Consider the following 19421-nt stretch of genomic DNA (forward strand, 5'->3'; position numbering starts at 1 on the left):
CTTGCACCAGTCCATAGATGGATCGCTGGAGATTGCACATTTTGTTAGCACCTTTAGGATCAACAAAACCTTCTGGTTGTATCATATACAACTCTTCTTTAAGAAATCCATTAAGGAATGTAGTTTTGACATCCATTTGCCAGATTTCATAAAATATGGAAATTTGCTAACATGATTCGGACAGACTTAAGCATCGCTACGAGTGAGAAAATCTCATCGTAGTCAACACCTTGAACTTTGTCAAAACCTTTTTCAACAAGTCTAGCTTTGTAGATAGTAACACTACTATCAGCGTCCGTCTTCCTCTTGAAGATCCATTTATTTTCTATGGCTTACCGATCATCGGGCAAGTCAATCAAAGTCCACACTTTGTTCTCATACATGGATCCCATCTCAGATTTCATGGCCTCAAGCCATTTCGCGGAATCTGGGCTCATCATCGCTTCCTCATAGTTCGTAGGTTTGTCATAGTCAAGTAACATGAACTCCAGAACAGGATTACCATACCACTCTGGTGCGGATCTTACTTTGGTTGACCTACAAGGTTCGGTAGTAACTTGATCTGAAGTTTCATAATCATCATCATTAGCTTCCTCACTGATTGGTGTAGATGTCACAGAAACCGGTTTCTGTGATGAACTACTTTCCAATAAGGGAGCGGGTACAGTTACCTCATCAAGTTCTACTTTCCTCCCACTCACTTCTTTCGAGAGAAACTCCTTCTTTAGAAAGGATCCATTCTTAGCAATAAAAGTCTTGCCTTCAGATCTGTGATAGAAGGTGTACCCAACTGTCTCTTTTGGGTATCCTATGAAGACACATTTCTCTGATTTGGGTTCGAGCTTATCAGGTTGAAGCTTTTTCACATAAGCATCACATCGCCAAACTATAAGAAATGACAACTTTGGTTTCTTGCCAAACCACAGTTCATAAGGAGTCGTCTCAACGGATTTAGATGGTGACTATTTAACGTGAATGCAGCTGTCTCTAATGCATAATCCCAAAATGATAGTGGTAAATCAGTAAAGTACGATTACGACGTTCGGACACACCATTACGCTCTGGTGTTCCAGGTGGCGTGAGTAGTGAAACTATTTCACATTGTTTTGACTGAAGGCCAAACTCGTAACTCAAATATTCTACCTCTGCGATCATATCGTAGAAACTTTTATTTTCTTGTTACGATGATTCTCTACTTCACTCTGAAATTGTTTGAACTTTTCAAATGTTTCAGACTTATATTTCATCAAGTAGATATACCCATATCTACTCAAATCATCTGTGAAGATCAGAAAATACGATACTTGTCGTGAGCCTTAACACTCATCGGACCACATACATCAGTATGTATTATTTCCAATAAGTCAGTTGCTCGCTTCATTGTTCCGGAGAACGGAGTCTTAGTCATCTTGCCCATGAGGCATGGTTCGCATGCATTAAGTGATTCATAATCAAGTGATTCCAAAAGCCCATCAACATGGAGTTTCTTCATACGCTTTACATCAATATGACCTAAACGACAGTGCCACAAATAAGTTGCACTATCATTATTAACTTTGCATCTTTTGGCTTTAATATTATGAATATGTGTATCACTATGATCGATATCCAACAAACCATTTTCATTGGGTGTATGACCATAGAAGGTTTTATTCATGTAAACAGGACAACAATTATTCTCTAACTTAAATGAATAACCGTATTGCAATAAACATGATCAAATCATATTTATGCTCAACGCAAACATCAAATAACACTTATTTAGGTTCAACATTAATCCCGAAAGTATAGGAAGTGTGCGATGATGATCATATCATACTTGGAACTACTTCCAACACACATAGTCACCTTGCCCTTAACTAGTTTCTGTTCATTTTGCAACTCCCGTTTCGAGTTACTACTTTTAGCAACTAAACCAGTATCAAATACCGAGGGGTTGCTATAAACACAAGTAAAGTACACATCAATAACATGTATATCAAATATACCTATGTTCACTTTGTCATCCTTCTTATCCGCCAATTACTTGGGGTAGTTCCGTTTTCAGTGACCAGTCCCTTTGCAGTAGAAGCACTTAGTCTCAGGCTTATGTCCAGACTTGGGCTTCTTCACTCGAGCAGCAACTTGCTTGCCGTTCTTGTTGAAGTTTCCCTTCTTCTCTTTGCCCCTTTTCTTAAAACTAGTGGTCTTGTCAACCATCAACACTTGATGTTTTTCTTGATTTCTACCTTCGCCGATTTTAGCATCGCGAAGAGCTTGTGAATTGTTTTCGCCATCCCTTGCATATTATAGTTCATCACGAAGTTCTAGTAACTTGGTGATAGTGACTAGAGAACTCTGCCAATCACTATCTTATTTGGAAGATTAACTCCCACTTCATTCAAGTTATTGTAGTACTCGGACATTCTGAGCACATGCTCACTAGCTGAGCAATTCTCCTCCATCTTGTAGGCAAAGTACTTGTCAAAGGTTTCATACCTTTCGACATGGGCATGAGTCTGAAATACTAATTGCAACTCTTGGAACATCTCATATGCTTCGTGGCATTTCAAAACCGTCTTTGAAGCCCCAATTCTAAGCCGTAAAGCATGATGCACTAAACTATCAAGTAGTTCTCTTCTATGTACAGCTTCTTCTTTCGATTATTTTTTTGATAATTTTGTTCGGAGTGCACAACCAACTCGCGCCATCCTTTGCAATTGCCTTACACTAGCTAGACTACAATGTACAACCCCCAAATTACAATCGAGAAGAGAAGAAAAAAGATGCTTAAAAGTTAAGAGATCACGATCAGGTGTGAAGACGCAGAAAGCAAACCCAAAAAAATGTCCATTTGATTAATCAATCACCGGTCCTTCTCGGTGCTGGCGTCGCTGCCCCGCCCGTTCGCCGACGCCGTGTCGTCCACCGGCACCACGCCGCCCTCCTTGCGGCTCCTGATCTTGATCAGCCCGTACAGCTTCTTGAACTCCCTCATCGGCGCGTCCTTCCCGAACCCCCCGCCCCCCGGCGACTGGCTCTCTGCCGCCGCCGGGCTGGACTCCTCGAGGTGCCCGGACGATCTTGAGGTCAGCCTGGGCGGCCGCGCCGCGGAGCTCGTCCGCGGCGCCACCACGTGCTGCAGCGCGCTGATGACGGTGCGGAGCGCGCGGCTCGGGGACCCGCGGTTGGCGAGCATGATCTCGCCGAGCTCGGCCGGGCTCAGGCGCGCGCCGGCGTGGAAGCCCTCCTCCACCTGCGGGTACAGCTTGTGGTCCTTGAGGCCCAGGTAGTTGCTGGCCAGCGCCTTGAAGCCGTCGAAGTCGCACATGGTGAAGTGGATGTGCACGTCCAGCCTCCCCGGCCGCAGCACGGCCGGGTCCACGCCCTCCTTGCCGCCGCTCATGGTGAACACCATCACGCGCTCCTCGCCGCAGCACGACGACAGCCCGTCCATGAATCCCAGCACCCTGGCGGCCCGCGCCGCCGACGTCTCCCCGTCGCCGCCGCGCAGGTACCGGTCGAGGTCCTCCACGAGGATGAGCGACCGCGGGGCCGTGTCCAGGAGCAGCGCGCGGAGGTCGTCGGTGCCAGCGCGGGAGAGGTCGATGTCGTAGACGTCGTAGCCGAGGAACCTCGCCATCGCCGCCGCGAACGTGGACTTGCCCGTGCCGGGGGGTCCGTAGAGCAGGTAGCTCCGGCGCCAGACGCGGCCCAGCCGGTGGTAGTAGGCGCGGCCCTTGAGGAAGCTCTCCAGGTCGGAGCGGACGCGGGTCTTGAGCTCCGGGTCCATGGCCACCGTGTCCAGCGTGGCCGGGTGGGTGAAGGGCACCGACGCCCAGCGCGGAGCGACGGCGCCGGTGTTGGCGTAGAGGCGCAGCTCGCGGCGGCGCAGCTCCATCTCGTCGGCGACGGACTCGACGTGCTGCAGGTAGGGGCGCAGCACGCGCGTGCGGTCATGGCGGCGCACGCGGAGGAGGAGGCGCTCCCCGCGGTTGGTCCACGCGAGGCGTGCGCCGAGGAAGGCGTCGTGCGCGGTGTGGCCGGGGCCGAGCTGCAGCGAGAAGTCGTTGCTCTTGCTGGCGGAGGAGAGCACGCAGGCGGCGTCCGCGTCCTCGAGCGACGGCAGCGACGCCACGTAGGCCGCCGCCTTGCGGAAGAGCGGGTTCTCGGCCCCGTCGTTGCCGCCGGCGGCGGCGAAGCGCGGCACCTCGTAGTACTGGTACGCCTGCGCCCACTCGTCCGCCCACCGCCACAGCCGGCGCGCCGCGTGCGCCGCCGACTTGTAGGACAGCACCGCCCGCAGCGCCGCCACGGCCAGGGCCGCGTACGCCAGGAACATGACCGCCGCCGCCCCGCCGTCCAGCGGCATCGCGCCCGCCCCCGCGAGGAGGAGGAGGAGTCGCGCGCACGGTTGCGCGGTTTGATTCGGTCGCGCCGGTTGGTTCGTGCGTTGCGTCTGGGCGAGAAGGGTAGGAGAGAGGGAGAGAGATCGGATGGTGGGTTGTCGTGGGGTTTTAAGGCGGGGGGCGGGACGGGAGGGAGGGAGGGGCGATTCGGTCGGGATCGCTGTGGCGCGCGCGCGGGTCAAAGGAGAAAGGCGGGGCCGTCTCGGATGGCCGCCGCCTGCCGCTGCGTACGAGTCGCGGATATGAATGTTTTTTAATTTTATTTGTTGCTGATTTTTTGAATGGTCTGGTGGTTTGAAACTGCTCGGACTCGCCGGGTTTATCTTGTTTCCTGGGGTGAGAATTCTGGCGTGCTGGTGTGGCTGAGGTGATTGGGGCAGCTACGTGGTTGACGGATCACTAGTTACTCGAATTTCTGATTCGGTTGCTGGATCTCATCCGTTTCCTATCTCCTTCTTAAATGCTCTTCGTCGGGATGTGAAATTGCCCAGATTCAATCAAGATCCCAAATTATTTCAAAAAAAAAAGTACTGATCAAGATACCCAAATCAACACGGTGCCTGGACAAAACCGGCTGACACGGCGACGGGTGATACGGTCGATCCATCGATATGATACGGTTGAGCGGGGTGTATTGGCAACAACCAGTGAAGATGAGGAGAATGTTCCGTAGCTGGCCCAGAAGCTCTTTTGGTTGGAAGGGCGTCTATGGGACGCTACTGACCGCTACTGACCTGGACGCGTACGCGCCGCGTTTCATGAGCTTCCGTAAACAGCTTGTTTCATTTATCTGTTATTTATTGAACGAAACAGCTTGTTTCATTCATCTCTAGGTTGTCGCCTGGCCTAGCATGATGATTGGCAGCATGGTTTCTGCCGTTGGATATGAACAGATGGCCAGTGATACCTGTACTGTCTTGGATAACTAACCATATACCGAGAGAGCACTACTGGTACTCTGACTCGGCAAGTGTGTGCACGCACCCGCGAATGAATCAATCCACGTCTCCCTCCATGGCTCCATCTCATGCAAGTTGCGACCGACAAAGTAATTTTCATCACGGTCTCTCACTTTCGACCTCTCGAGCTTGCCTTTTGGGGAGTCCGGTTCTAAAGTCAAATGCCGACAGAGAAACAATTAATGCAAGTCAAATTCCATGTAGTATGTTGCTTTTACATCCGTCGAAGTTGCGAAAGAAACATTCTTCTGCTACTACCCTGCAAGATGCTTTGCTCTGGTGGTAGATGCCATGGACGTCACAACAAGCTTGAAAGCAAGTTTGGCTGCTGCGCATGTTGTGCCGATTCATCTCCGAGTGGTGTTCTTCGTGATAACCAGTTCCTTGGACATCATCTATTGAAAAAGTCAGATTAAATAAATCTCAGCTATTAAACAATGTCAATTCAGGGACCTATATTGCTTCAATGGCGAGCAATCCACATGTTTAACGTGTACTCCCTCCGTCCGAAAATACTTGTCGGAGAAATGGATGTATCTAGACGCATTTTAGTTCTAGATACATTCATTTTTACCCATTTCTTCGACAAGTATTTCCGGACGGAGGGAGTAATTAATAACATATCAAATATGGGCTATCGACATGATTACTCATATCCTACCTAATATCAAACACGTAATTAATTTTCTGCCTAAAATAAATGTGCAATTAATTTTCTGCGTGTTATCGATATGCATTGCATGTACACATTTACTAGTTCTCTAAAAGAAAAGAAACTTCCTGGACATCAAAACAATGGACCAAGCTTCATTGACTTATTGTACTTGCTTTTGGGTGTATGACATATGGGCCAGCCAGATGTCATACACCCAAAGATAGTGTCGAGCCCATGGGACTGGGGTACCCAGACCCGTCTGTCTGCGGGCCGTTGCGTGGCGTCATCCAAGGGCCTGGCGCGGCCCAGCATCAAGACTTCACAGGCGAGACCCTCGCGAGGACCCCGCCTCACGAGGCGAGCGTCAGCAGGGGTCATCAAGAGCTCCCGTGGGCCTCTTGCGGGGTGATCTTCTGAAGCCGTCTCCCGAGGCCCCTCGTGTGGTGGACATCTCTAGGCTCGCCACCCCACCTCGCGCCGCACGTGGGTGACGCGAGCCACGACTAGCGGAGCCAGGAGGGCACCAGCGGGCGCACACAAGGACACTTTCCACTTTCTTGCTAAAGGAGCAAGGCAGCTCGCCGGTTCCCAAAGCAATCTCTGAAGGTTGCCATTCTGGTGCTAGAAGACCAGGACCGCGGACTCGCCAAAGCAATTTGAGTTTTGTTTGGCCAACTTGATCTATTTATCTTGCAATTGGAAGAGGTGCTTTTGTAGTGGGTTCGATCTTACGATGCTTGATCCTAGTGACAGAAGGGGAACCGACACGTATGTATCGTTTCTACTAAGGATAAAACGATGGGGTCTATCTCTACATAGATAGATCTTGTCTACATCATGTCATCGTTCTTATTGCATTACTCCGTTTCTCGATGAACTTAATGTTGGGGAACGTAGTAATTTCAAAAAAATTCCTACGCACACGCAAGATCATGGTGATGCATAGAAACGAGAGGGGAGAGTGTCGTCCACGTACCCTCGTAGACCGTTAAGCGGAAGCGTTATGACGACGCGGTTGATGTAGTAGTACGTCTTCACGATCAACCGATCCTCAGTACTGAACGTACGGCACCTCCGCGTTCAGCACACGTTCAGCTCGGTGACGTCCCACGAACTCACGATCCAGTAGAGCTCGGGGAAGAGTTTCGTCAGCACGACGGCGTGGTGACGATGTTGATGAAGCTACCATTGCACGGCTTCGCCTAAGCACCGCTACAGTATGACCGAGGTGGATTATGATGGAGGGGGCACCGCACACGGCTGGGAGAGATCAATGATCAACTTGTGTGTCTAGAGGTGCCCCCTGCCCTCATATATAAAGGAGCAAGGAGGGGAAGCCGGTCGGCCCTAGAAGGCGCGCCAGGAGGAGGAATCCTCCTCCTAGTAGGAGTAGGATTCCCCTCCTTCCTACTCCTACTAGGAGGGGGAAAGGAAGGGGGAGAAGGAGAAGGAAAGGGGGGCGCCCCCCTGTCCTAGTCCAATTCGGACCAGAGGGGGAGGGGGCGTGCGGCCTGCCCTGGCCGGCCCCTCTCTCTCTTCACTAGGGCCCAACAAGGCCCATTAACCCCCGGGGGGTTCCGGTAACCCCTCCGGCACTCCGGTAAAATCCCGATTTCACCCGAAACTCTTCCGATGTCCAAATGTAGGCTTCCAATATATCAATCTTCATGTCTCGACTATTTCGAGACTCCTTGTCATGTCCATGATCATATCCGGGACTCCAAACTACCTTTAGTACATCAAAACATATAAACTCATAATACCGATCGCCACAGAACTTTAAGCGTGCGGACCCTACGGGTTCGAGAACTATGTAGACATGAGCGAGACATGTCTCCGGTCAATAACCAATAGCGGAACCTGGATGCTCATATTGGTTCCCACATATACTAGGAAGATCTTTATCGGTCAAACCGCATTACAATATACGTTGTTCCCTTTGTCATCGGTATGTTACTTTCCCGAGATTCGATCGTCGGTATCCCAATACCTAGCTCAATCTCGTTACCGACAAGTCTCTTTACTCATTCTATAATGCATCTTCCTGTAATTAATTTATTAGTCACATTGCTTGGAAGGCTTATTATGACGTGCATTACCGAGAGGGCCCAGAGATACCTCTCCGACAATCGGAGTGACAAATCCTAATCTCGATCTATGCCAACTCAACAAGTACCACCGGAGACACCTATAGAGCACCTTTATAATCACCCAGTTACGTTGTGACGTTTGATAACACACAAAGTGTTCCTCCGGTAATAGGGAGTTGCATAATCTCATAGTCATAGGAACATGTATAAGTCATGAAGAAAGCAATAGCAGTAAACTAAACTATCAAGTGCTAAGCTAACAGAATGGGTCAAGTCAATCACATCATTCTCCTAATGATGTGATCCCGTTTATCAAATGACAACTCATGTCTATGCTTAGGAAACATAACCATCTTTGATTAACGAGCTAGTCAAGTAGAGGCATACTAGTGACACTATGTTTGTCTATGTATTCACACAAGTATTATGTTTCCGGTTAATACAATTCTAGCTTGAATAATAAACATTTATCATGATATGAGGAAATAAATAATAACTTTATTATTGCCTCTAGGGCATATTTCCTTCAGTCTCCCACTTGCACTAGAGTCAATAATCTAGCTTACATAGTAATGATTCTAACACCCATGGAGTCTTGGTGCTGATCATGTTTGTCTCGTGGAAGAGGCTTAGTCAGCGGGTCTGCAACATTCAGATCCGTATGTATCTTGCATATCTCTATGTCTCCTATCTGGACTTGATCTCGGATGGAATTGAAGCGTCTCTTGATGTGCTTGGTCCTCTTTGTGAAATCTGGATTCCTTTGCCAAGGCAATTGCACCAGTATTGTCACAAAAGTTTTTCATTGGACCCGATGCACTAGGTATAACACCTAGATCGGATATGAACTTCTTCATCTAGACTCCTTCATTTGCTGCTTCCGAAGCAGCTACGTACTCCGCTTCACACGTAGATCCTGCCACGACGCTTTGTTTAGAACTGCTCTAACTGACAGCTCCACTGTTCAATATAAACACGTATCCGATTTGCGATTTAGAATCGTCCTGACTAGTATCAAAGCTTGCATCAAGATAACCATTTACGGTGAGCTCTTTGTCACCTCCATGAACGAGAAACATATCCTTAGTCCTTTTCAGGTATTTCGGGATGTTCTTGACCGATGTCAAGTGATCCACTCCTGGATTACTTTGGTACCTCCCTGCTAGACTAATAGCAAGGCACACATCAGGTCTGGTACACAACATTGCATACATGATAGAGACAATGGCTGAAGCATAGGAAACACTTTTCATTTTCTCTCTATCTTCTGCAGTGGTCGGGCATTGAGTCTTACTCAACTTCACACCTTGTAACACAGGCAAGAACCCTTTCTTAGCTTGATCCATTTTGAACTTCTTCAAAACTTTATCAAGGTATGTGCTTTGTGAAAGTCCAATTAAGCGTCTTGATCTATATGTATAGATCTTGATGCCCAATATATAAGCAGCTTCACCGAGGTCTTTCATTGAAAAACTCTTATTGAAGTATCCTTTTATGTTATCCAGAAATTATATATCATTTCCAATCAATAATATGGCATCCACATATAATATTAGAAATGCTATAGAGCTCCCACTCACTTTCTTGTAAATACATGCTTCTCCAAAAGTCTGTATAAAACCATATGCTTTGATCACACTATCAAAACGTTTATTCCAACTCCGAGAGGCTTGCACCAATCCTTAAATGGATTGCTGGAGCTTGCACACTTTGTTAGTACCCTTTGGATTGATAAAACCTTCAGGTTGCATCATATACAACTCTTCTTCCAGAAATCCATTCAGGAATGCAGTCTTTACATCCATTTGCCAAATTTCATAATCATAAAATGCGGCAATTGCTAACATGATTCGGACAGACTTAAGCATCGCTACGGGTGAGAAGGTCTCATCGTAGTCAACTCCTCGAACTTGTCGAAAACCTTTCGCAACAAGTCTATCTTTGTAGACAGTAACATTACCGTCAGCGTCAGTCTTCTTCTTGAAGATCCATTTATTCTCGATGGCTTGCCGATCATCGGGAAAGTCAACCAAAGTCCACACTTTGTTATCATACATGGATCCCATCTCTCATGGCCTCAAGCCATTTTTCGGAATCTGGGCTCATCATCGCTTCCTCATAGTTCGTAGGTTCGTCATGGTCAAGTAACATGACCTCCAGAACAGGATTACCGTACTACTCTGGTGCGGATCTTGCTTTGGTTGACCTATGAGGTTCGGTAGTAACTTGATCTGAAGTTTCATGATCATCATCATTGGCTTCCTCACTAATTGGTATAGGTGTCACAGGAACCGGTTTCTATGATGAACTACTTTCCAATAAGGGAGAAGGTACAGTTACCTCATCAAGTTGTACTTTCCTCCCACTCACTTCTTTCGAGAGAAACACCTTCTCTAGAAAGGATCCATTCTTAGCAACGAATATCTTGCCTTCAGATCTGTGATAGAAGGTGTACCCAACAGTTTCCTTTGGGTATCCTATGAAGACACATTTCTCCAATTTCGGTTCGAGCTTATCAGGTTGAAGCTTTTTCACATAAGCATCACAACCTCAAACTTTAAGAAACGACAACTTTGGTTTCTTGCCAAACCATAGTTCATAAGGCGTCGTCTCAATGGATTTTGATGGTGCCCTATTTAACGTGAATGCAGCCGTCTCTAAAGCATAACCCCAAAATGATAGCGGTAAATCAGTAAGAGACATCATAGATCGCACCATCTATACTAATATAAAAAGACCCAAAGGGGCAGATCCAAACCATCTCGACCATCAAATCATGTTATCTAGCGGTTCAAATCGCTCCAATGTTGAGCTCCAAACACGTTTAACGCTCTAATTACCCACCACTGCCATTGGTTATAAACACGTTTTGACTCAACGCTATCCCATGAAATCTGTCATGTAATTAATATCCTATCATTCATGCGAAAATAATAATTGATATCTTACCAAATACCAACGTGCAATAGATATATCTTACATAATATACCATGCAACTAATATCCTACCTAATATAAACACGCATTGCACGTAAATTATAACTAGTATCTAGTAAAGTACGATTACGACATTCGGACACACTATTACGATGTGGTGTTCCAGGTGGCGTGAGTTGCGAAACTATTTCGCATTGTTTCAAATGTAGACCAAACTCGTAACTCAAATATTCTCCTCCATGATCAGATCGTAGAAACTTTATTTTCTTGTTACGATGATTTTCCACTTCACTCTGAAATTCTTTGAACTTTTCAAATGTTTCAGACTTATGTTTCATTGAGTAGATATACCCATATCTGCTCAAATCATCTGTGAAGGTGAGAAAATAACGATACCCGCCGCGAGCTTCAATATTCATCCGACCACATACATCAGTATGTATAATTTCCAATAAATCTGTTGCTCGCTCCATTGTTCTGGAGAACGGCGTTTTAGTCATCTTGCCCATGAGGCATGGTTCACAAGTACCAAGTGATTCATAATCAAGTGATTCCAGAAGTCCATCAGTATGGAGTTTCCTCATGCACTTTACACCAATATGACCCAAATGGCAGTGCCACAAATAAGTTGCACTATCATTATCAACTCTGCATCTTTTGGCTTCAATATTATGAATATGTGTATCACTACTATCGAGATTCAACACAAATAGACCACTCTTCAAGGGTGCATGACCATAAAAGATATTACTCATATAAATAGAACAACCATTATTCTCAGATTTAAATGAATAACCGTCTTGCATCAAACAAGATCCAGATATAATGTTCATGCTTAACGCTGGCACTAAATAACAATTATTTAGGTCTAAAACTAACCCCGAAGGTAGATGTAGAGGTAGCGTGCCGACGGCGATCACATAGACTTTGGAACCATTTCTCACGCGCATTGTCACCTCATCCTTAGCCAGTCTTCGCTTGATCCGTAGTCCCTGTTTCGAGTTGCAAATATTAGCAACAGAACCAGTATCAAATACCCAGGTGCTACTGCGAGCTCTAGTAAGGTACACATCAATAACATGTATATCACATATACCTTTGTTCACCTTGCCATGCTTCTTATCCGCCAAATACTTGGGGCAGTTATGCTTCTAGTGACCAGTCTGTTTGCAGTAGAAGCACTCAGTCTCAGGCTTAGGTCCAGACTTGGGTTTCTTCTCCTGAGCTGCAACTTGTTTGTCGTTCTTCTTGAAGTTCCCCTTCTTCTTCCCTTTACCTTTTTTCTTGAAACTGGTGGTCTTGTTGACCATCAACACTCGATGCTCCTTCTTGATTTCTACCTCCGCTACCTTTAGCATTGCGAAGAGCTCGGGAATTGTCTTATTCATCCCTTGCATATTATAGTTCATCACGAAGCTCTTAGCTTGGTGGCAGTGATTGAAGAACTCTGTCAATGACACTATCAATAGGAAGATTAACTCCCAGTTGAGTCAAGTGGTTATGATACCCAGAAATTTTGAGTATATGTTCACTGACAGAACTATTCTCCTCCATCTTGCAGCTGTAGAACTTATTGGAGACTTCATATCTCTCAATCCGGGCATTTGCTTGAAATATTAACTTTCAACTCCTGGAACATCTCATATGCTCCATGACGTTCAAAACAATGTTGAAGTCCCGGTTCTAAGCTGTAAAGCATGGCACACCGAACTATCGAGTAGTCATCAGTTTTACTCTGCCAGATGTTCTTAACGTCATCAGTAGCATCTGCAGCAGGCCTGGCACCCAGCGGTGCTTCGAGGACGTAATTCTTTTGTGCAACAATGAGGATAATCCTCAAGTTACGGACCCAGTCCGTGTAATTGCTACCATCATCTTTCAACGTTGCTTTCTCAAGGAACGCATTAAAATTCAACGGAACAACAACACGGGCCATCTATCTACAATAACATAGACAAGCAAAATACTATCAGGTACTAAGTTCATGATAAATTTAAGTTCAATTAATCATATTACTTAAGAACTCCCACTTAAATAGATATCTCTCTAATCATCTAAGTGATCATGTGATCCATATCATCTAAACCATAACCGATCGTCACGTGAAATGGAGTAGTTTTCAATGGTGAATATCACTATTTTGATCATATCTACTATATGATTCACGCTCGACCTTTCGGTCTCAGTGTTCCGAGGCCATATCTGCATATGCTAGGCTCGTCAAGTTTAACCCGAGTATTCGGCGTGTGCAAATCTGTCTTACACCCGTTGTAGATGAACGTTGAGCTTATCACACCAGATCATCATGTGGTGTCTCGGCACGACGAACTTTGGCAATGGTGCATACTTAGGGAGAACACTTTTACCTTGAAATTTAGTCAGAGATCATCTTATAATGCTACCGTCAAACAAAGCAGAATAAGATGCATAAGAGATAAACATCACATGCAATCAATATAAGTGATATGATATGGCCATCATCATCTTGTGCCTTTGATCTCCATCTCCAAAGCACCGTTATGATCACCATCATCACCGGCGCGACACCTTGATCTCCATCGTAGCATCGTTGTCGTCTCGCCATCTATTGCTTCTACGACTATCGCTACCGCTTAGTGATAAAGTAAAGCAATTACAGGGCGATTGCATTGCATACAATAAAGCGACAACCATATGGCTCCTGCCAGTTGCCGATAACTTTGTTACAAAACATGATCATCACATACAATAAATATAGCATCATGTCTTGACCATATCACATCACAACATGCCCTGCAAAAACAAGTTAGACGTTCTCTACTTTGTTGTTGCAAGTTTTACGTGGCTGCTACGGGCTGAGCAAGAACCGTTCTTACCTACACATCAAAACCACAACGATAGTTTGTCAAGTTAGTGTTGTTTTAACCTTCGCAAGGACCGGGCGTAGCCACACTCGGTTCAACTAAAGTTGGAGAAACTGACACCCGCCAGCCACCTGTGTGCAAAGCATGTCGGTAGAACCAGTCTCGCATAAGCGCGTACGCGTAATGTCGGTCTGGGCCGCTTCATCCAACAATACCGCCGAACCGAAGTATGACATGCTGGTAAGCAGTATGACTTGTATCGCCCACAACTCACTTATGTTCTACTCGTGCATGTAACATCTACGCAATAACCTGGCTCTGATGCCAGTGTTGGGGAACGTAGTAATTTCAAAAAAATTCCTACACACACGCAAGATCATGGTGATGCATAGCAACGAGAGGGGAGAGTGTCGTCCACATACCCTCGCTGATCGTTAAGCGGAAGCGTTATGACAACGCGGTTGATGTAGTCGTACGTCTTCACGATCGACCGGTCCCCAGTACCGAACATACGTCACCTCCGCGTTCAGCACATGTTCAGCTCGGTGACGTCCCATGAACTCACAATCCAGCAGAGCTCGGGGAAGAGTTTCATCAGCACGACGGCATGGTGACAATATTGATGAAGCTACCGTTGCAGGGCTTTGCCTAAGCACCGCTACAGTATGATCGAGGTCGATTATGGTGGAGGGGGCACCGCACACGGCTGGGAGAGATCAATGATCAACTTGTGTGTCTAGAGGTGCCCCCCTTCCCACGTATATAAAGGAGCAAGGGGGAGGCAGGCCGGCCCTAGAGGGCGCGCCAGGAGGAGGAATCCTCTTCCTAGTAGGAGTAGGATTCCCCTCTTTCCTACTCCTACTAGGAGGGGGAAAGGAAGGGGGAGAAGGAGAAGGAAAGGCCCCCCTCTCCTAGTCTAATTCGGACTAGAGGGGGAGGGGGCGCGCGGCCTGCCCTGGACGGCCCCTCTCTCTCTCCACTAGGGCCCAACAAGGCCCATTAACCCCCCGGGGGTTCCGGTAACCCCTTTGGCACTCCGGTAAAATCCCTATTTCACCCGGAACTCTTTTGATGTCCAAATGTAGGCTTCCAATATATCAATCTTCATGTCTCGACTATTTCGAGACTCCTTGTCATGTCCGTGATCATATCCGGGACTCCGAACTACCTTCGGTACATCAAAACATATAAACTCATAATATCGATCATCACAGAACTTTAAGCGTGCGGACCCTACGGGTTCGAGAACTATGTATACATGACCGAGACATGTCTCCGGTCAATAACCAATAACAGAACCTGGATGCTCATATTGGTTCCTACATATTCTACGAACATCTTTATTGGTCAAACCACATACCAATATACGTTGTTCCCTTTGTCATCGGTATGTTACTTGCCCGAGATTCGATTGTCGGTATCCCAATACCTAGCTCAATCTCGTTACCGTTAAGTCTCTTCACTCGTTTTGTAATGTATCATCCCGTAACTAACTTATTAGTCACATTGCTTGCAAGGCTTATTATGACGTGCATTACCGAGAGGGCCCAGAGATACCTCTCCAACAATCGGAGTGACAAATCCTAATCTCGATCTATGCCAACTCAACAAGTACCATCGGAGACACATGTAGAGCACCTTTATAATCACCCAGTTACGTTGTGACGTTTGGCAGCACACAAGTGTTCCTCCGGTAATCGGGAGTTGCATAATCTCATAGTCATAGGAACATGTATAAGTCATGAAGAAAGGAATAGCAGTAAACTAAACGATCAAGTGCTAAGCTAACAGAATGGGTCAAGTCAATCACATCATTCTCCTAATGATGTGATCCCGTTTATCAAATGACAACTCATGTCTATGCTTAGGAAACATAACCATCTTTGATTAACGAGCTAGTCAAGTAGAGGCATACTAGTGACACTATGTTTGTCTATGTATTCACACAAGTATTATGTTTCTGGTTAATACAATTCTAGCATGAATAATAAACATTTATCATGATATGAGGAAATAAATAATAGCTTCATTATTGCCTCTAGGGCATATTTCCTTCACTTAATACACTAGATGCATGCTGGATAGCGGTCGATGTGCGGAGTAATGATAGTAGATGCAGGCAGGAGTCGGTCTACTAATCTTGGACGTGATGCCTATGTAATGATCATTGCCTGGATATCGTCATGATTATTTGAAGTTCTATCAATTGCTCAACAATACTTTATTCACACACCGTTTGCTATTTTTCTCGAGAGAAGCCACTAGTGAAACCTACGGCCCCCGGGTCTCTTTCTCATATTATTTGCCTTTGCGGTCTATTTTCCTTTGCTTTTATTTTCAGATCTATTAAACTAAAAATACAAAAATACCTTGCTGCAATTTATTCTTATTTATTTTATTTGGCGTTCGATCTATCAATCTACTACAATTTATCTCACGTCCGTTTGCCTATCTTGAGGCGCCGTACCTGGAACGGATTGACAACCCCTTTAACACGTCGGGTTGCATGCGAGGATTTGTTATCTGTGTGCAGGTGTTGTTCACGTTGTGTTGCTTGTTTCTCCTACTGGTTCGATAACCTTGGTTTGACATCTGAGGGAAATTCCTACTGCTGTTGTGCTGCACCATCCCTTCTTCTTTGGGGAAATACCGACGTAGCTTCAAGCCGCATCAGTTATGAATCATTTGATGCTTGCGAACCATGCCTCATGGGCAAGATTACTAAGACTCCGTTCTCCGAAACAATGGAGCGAGCTACTGACTTATTGGAAATAATACATACCGATGTATGCGGTCTGATGAGTGTTGAGGCTCGCGGCAGGTATCGTTATTTTCTGACCTTCATAGATGATTTGAGCAGATATGAGTATATCTACTTGATGAAACACAAGTCTGGAACATTTGAAAAGTTCAAAGAATTTCGGAGTGAAGTGGAGAATCATCGTAACTAGAAAATAAAGTTTCTACGATCTGATCGCGGAGGCGAATATTTGAGTTATGAGTTTGGCCTTCATTTGAAACAATGTGGAATAGTTTCACAACTCACGCCACCTGGAACACCACAACGTAATGGTGTGTCCGAATGTCGTAACCATACTTTATTAGATATGGTGCGATCTATGATTCTCTTACCGATTTACCACTATCATTTTGGGGTTATGCGTTAGAGACAACTGCATTCACTTTAAATAGGGCATCGTCTAAATCCGTTGGGACGACACCGTATGAACTGTGGTTTGGCAATAAACCTAAGCTGTCATTTCTTAAAGTTTGGGGTTGCAATGCTTATGTGAAAAAGCCTCAGTCTGATAAGCTCGAACCGAAATCGGAGAAGTGTGTTTTCATAGGATACCCAAAAGAAACTATTGGGTACACCTTCTATCACATATCTGAAGGCAAGATCTTTGTTGCTAATAATGGATCCTTTCTAGAGAAGGAGTTTCTCTTGAAAGAAGTGTGTGGGAGGAAGGAAGAAATTAATGAGGTAATTGTACCTTCTCTCGAACTGGAAAGTAGCTCATCACAAAAAACTGTTCCAGTGATGCCTACACCAACTAGAGAGGAAGCTAATGATAATGATCATGAAACTTCAGATCAAGTTACTACCGAACCTCGTAGGTCAACCAGAGCACGTTCCGCACCAGAGTGGTACAACAATCCTGTTCTGGAAGTCATGTTACTAGACCATGACGAACCTATGAATTATGAAGTAGCGATGATGAGCCTAGATTCCGATAAATGGCTTGAGGCAATTAAATCAGAGATAGGATCCATGTATGAGAACAAAGTGTGGACTTTGGTTGACTTTCCCGATGATTGGCGAGCCATAGAGAATAAATGGATCTTCAAGAAGAAGACTGACGCTGATGGTAAAGTTACTGTCTACAAAGCTCGACTTGTCACGAAAGGTTTTTGACAAGTTCAAGGAGTTGACTACAATGAGACTTTCTCACCCGCAGCGATGCTTAAGTCTGTCCAAATCATGTAAGCAATTGCCGCATTTTATGATTATGAAATCTGGCAAATGGACGTCAAAACTGCATTCCTTAATGAATTTCTTAGAGAAGAGTTGTATATGATGCAACCAGAAGGTTTTGTCGATCCAAAAGGTGCTAACAAAGTGTGCAAGCTCCAGCGATCCATTTATGGACTGGTGCAAGCATCTCGGAGTTGGAATATATGCTTTGATGAGGTGATCAAAGCGTATGGTTTTATACAGACTTTCAAAGAAGCGTGTATTTACAAGAAAGTGAGTGGTAGGTCTATAGCATTTCTAATATTATATGTGGATGACATATTGTTGATTGGAAATGATATAGAATTTCTGGATAGCATAAAAGGATACTTGAATAAGAGTTTTTCAATGAAAGACCTCGGTGAAGGTGCTTATATATTATGCATCAAGACATGTAGAGATAGATCAAGACGCTTAATTGGACTTTCACAAAGCACATACTTTTATTAAGTTTTGAAAAGGTTCAAAATGGATCAGCCAAAGAAAGGGTTCTTGCCTGTGTTACAAGGTGTGAAGTTGAGTCAGACTCAATGCCCGACCACTATAGAAGATAGAGAGAAAATGAAAGTCATTCCCTATGTCTCAGCCATAGGTTCTTCATGTATGCTATGCTATGTACCATACCTGATGTGTGCCTTGCTATAAGTTTAGTAGGGAGGTACCAAAGTAATCCGAGAGTGGATCACTGGACATCGGTCAAGAACATCCTGAAGTACCTAAAAAGGACTAAGGATATGTTTCTCATTTATGGAGGTGGCAAAGAGCTCGTTGTAAATGGTGATGTCGGTGCTAGCTTTGACACTGATCCGGATGACTCTAAGTCACAAACCGGATACTTATTTATATTGAATGGTGGAGTTGTCAGTTGGTGCAGTTCCAAGTAAAGCGTCGTGGCGGGATTTACGTGTGAAGCGAAGTACATAGCTGCTTCGGAAGCAGCAAATGAAGGAGTCCGGATGAAAGAGTTCATATCCGATCTAGGTATAATACCTAGTGCATCGGGTCCAATGAAAATCTTTTGTGGCAATACTGGAGAAATTGCCTTGGCGAAGGAATCCAGATTTCACAAAAGAACCAAACACATCAAGAGACACTTCAACTCCATCCCTGATCAACTCAAGGAGGGAGACATAGAGATTTGCAAAATACATACAGATCTGAATATTGCAGACCCGTTGACTAAGCCTCTTCCACGAGCAAAGCATGATCAGCACCAAGACTCCATGGGTGTTAGAAACATTACAATGTAATCTAGATTATTGACTATAGTGCAAGTGGGAGACTAAAGGAAATATGCCCTAGAGGCAATAATGAAGTTGTTATTTTATATTTCCTTATATCATGATAAATTTTTATTATTCATGCTAGAATTGCATTAACCGGAAACTTGATACATGTGTGGATACATAGACAAAACACGGTGTCCCTAGTAAGCCTCTACTAGACTAGCTCGTTAATCAAAGATGGTTAAGTTTCCTAGCCATGGACATGTGTTGTCATTTGATGACCGAGATCACATCATTAGGAGAATGATG

The 19421-nt window shown here is 45.2% G+C and overlaps 1 protein-coding gene across 1 annotated transcript; it reads right to left on the reverse strand.

The window, feature by feature from the left end:
• Positions 1–2612: 2612 nt before the first annotated feature.
• LOC123048921 (AAA-ATPase At2g46620) lies at positions 2613–4481 on the reverse strand. The gene has a single exon (XM_044471939.1). It carries the CDS (start codon positions 4349–4351, stop codon positions 2846–2848), a length of 1506 nt encoding a protein of 501 aa, XP_044327874.1. The 5' UTR covers positions 4352–4481; the 3' UTR covers positions 2613–2845.
• Positions 4482–19421: the final 14940 nt, after the last annotated feature.

This window comes from Triticum aestivum, chromosome 1A (assembly GCF_018294505.1).
Source record: "Triticum aestivum cultivar Chinese Spring chromosome 1A, IWGSC CS RefSeq v2.1, whole genome shotgun sequence".
Taxonomy (NCBI): Eukaryota; Viridiplantae; Streptophyta; class Magnoliopsida; order Poales; family Poaceae; genus Triticum; species Triticum aestivum.

What these genes read in the sequence shown, in the direction of transcription:
- LOC123048921 (XM_044471939.1), bottom strand. Translation starts at nt 4,351, where the DNA reads ATGCCGCTGGACGGCGGGGCGGCGGCGGTCATGTTCCTGGCGTACGCG.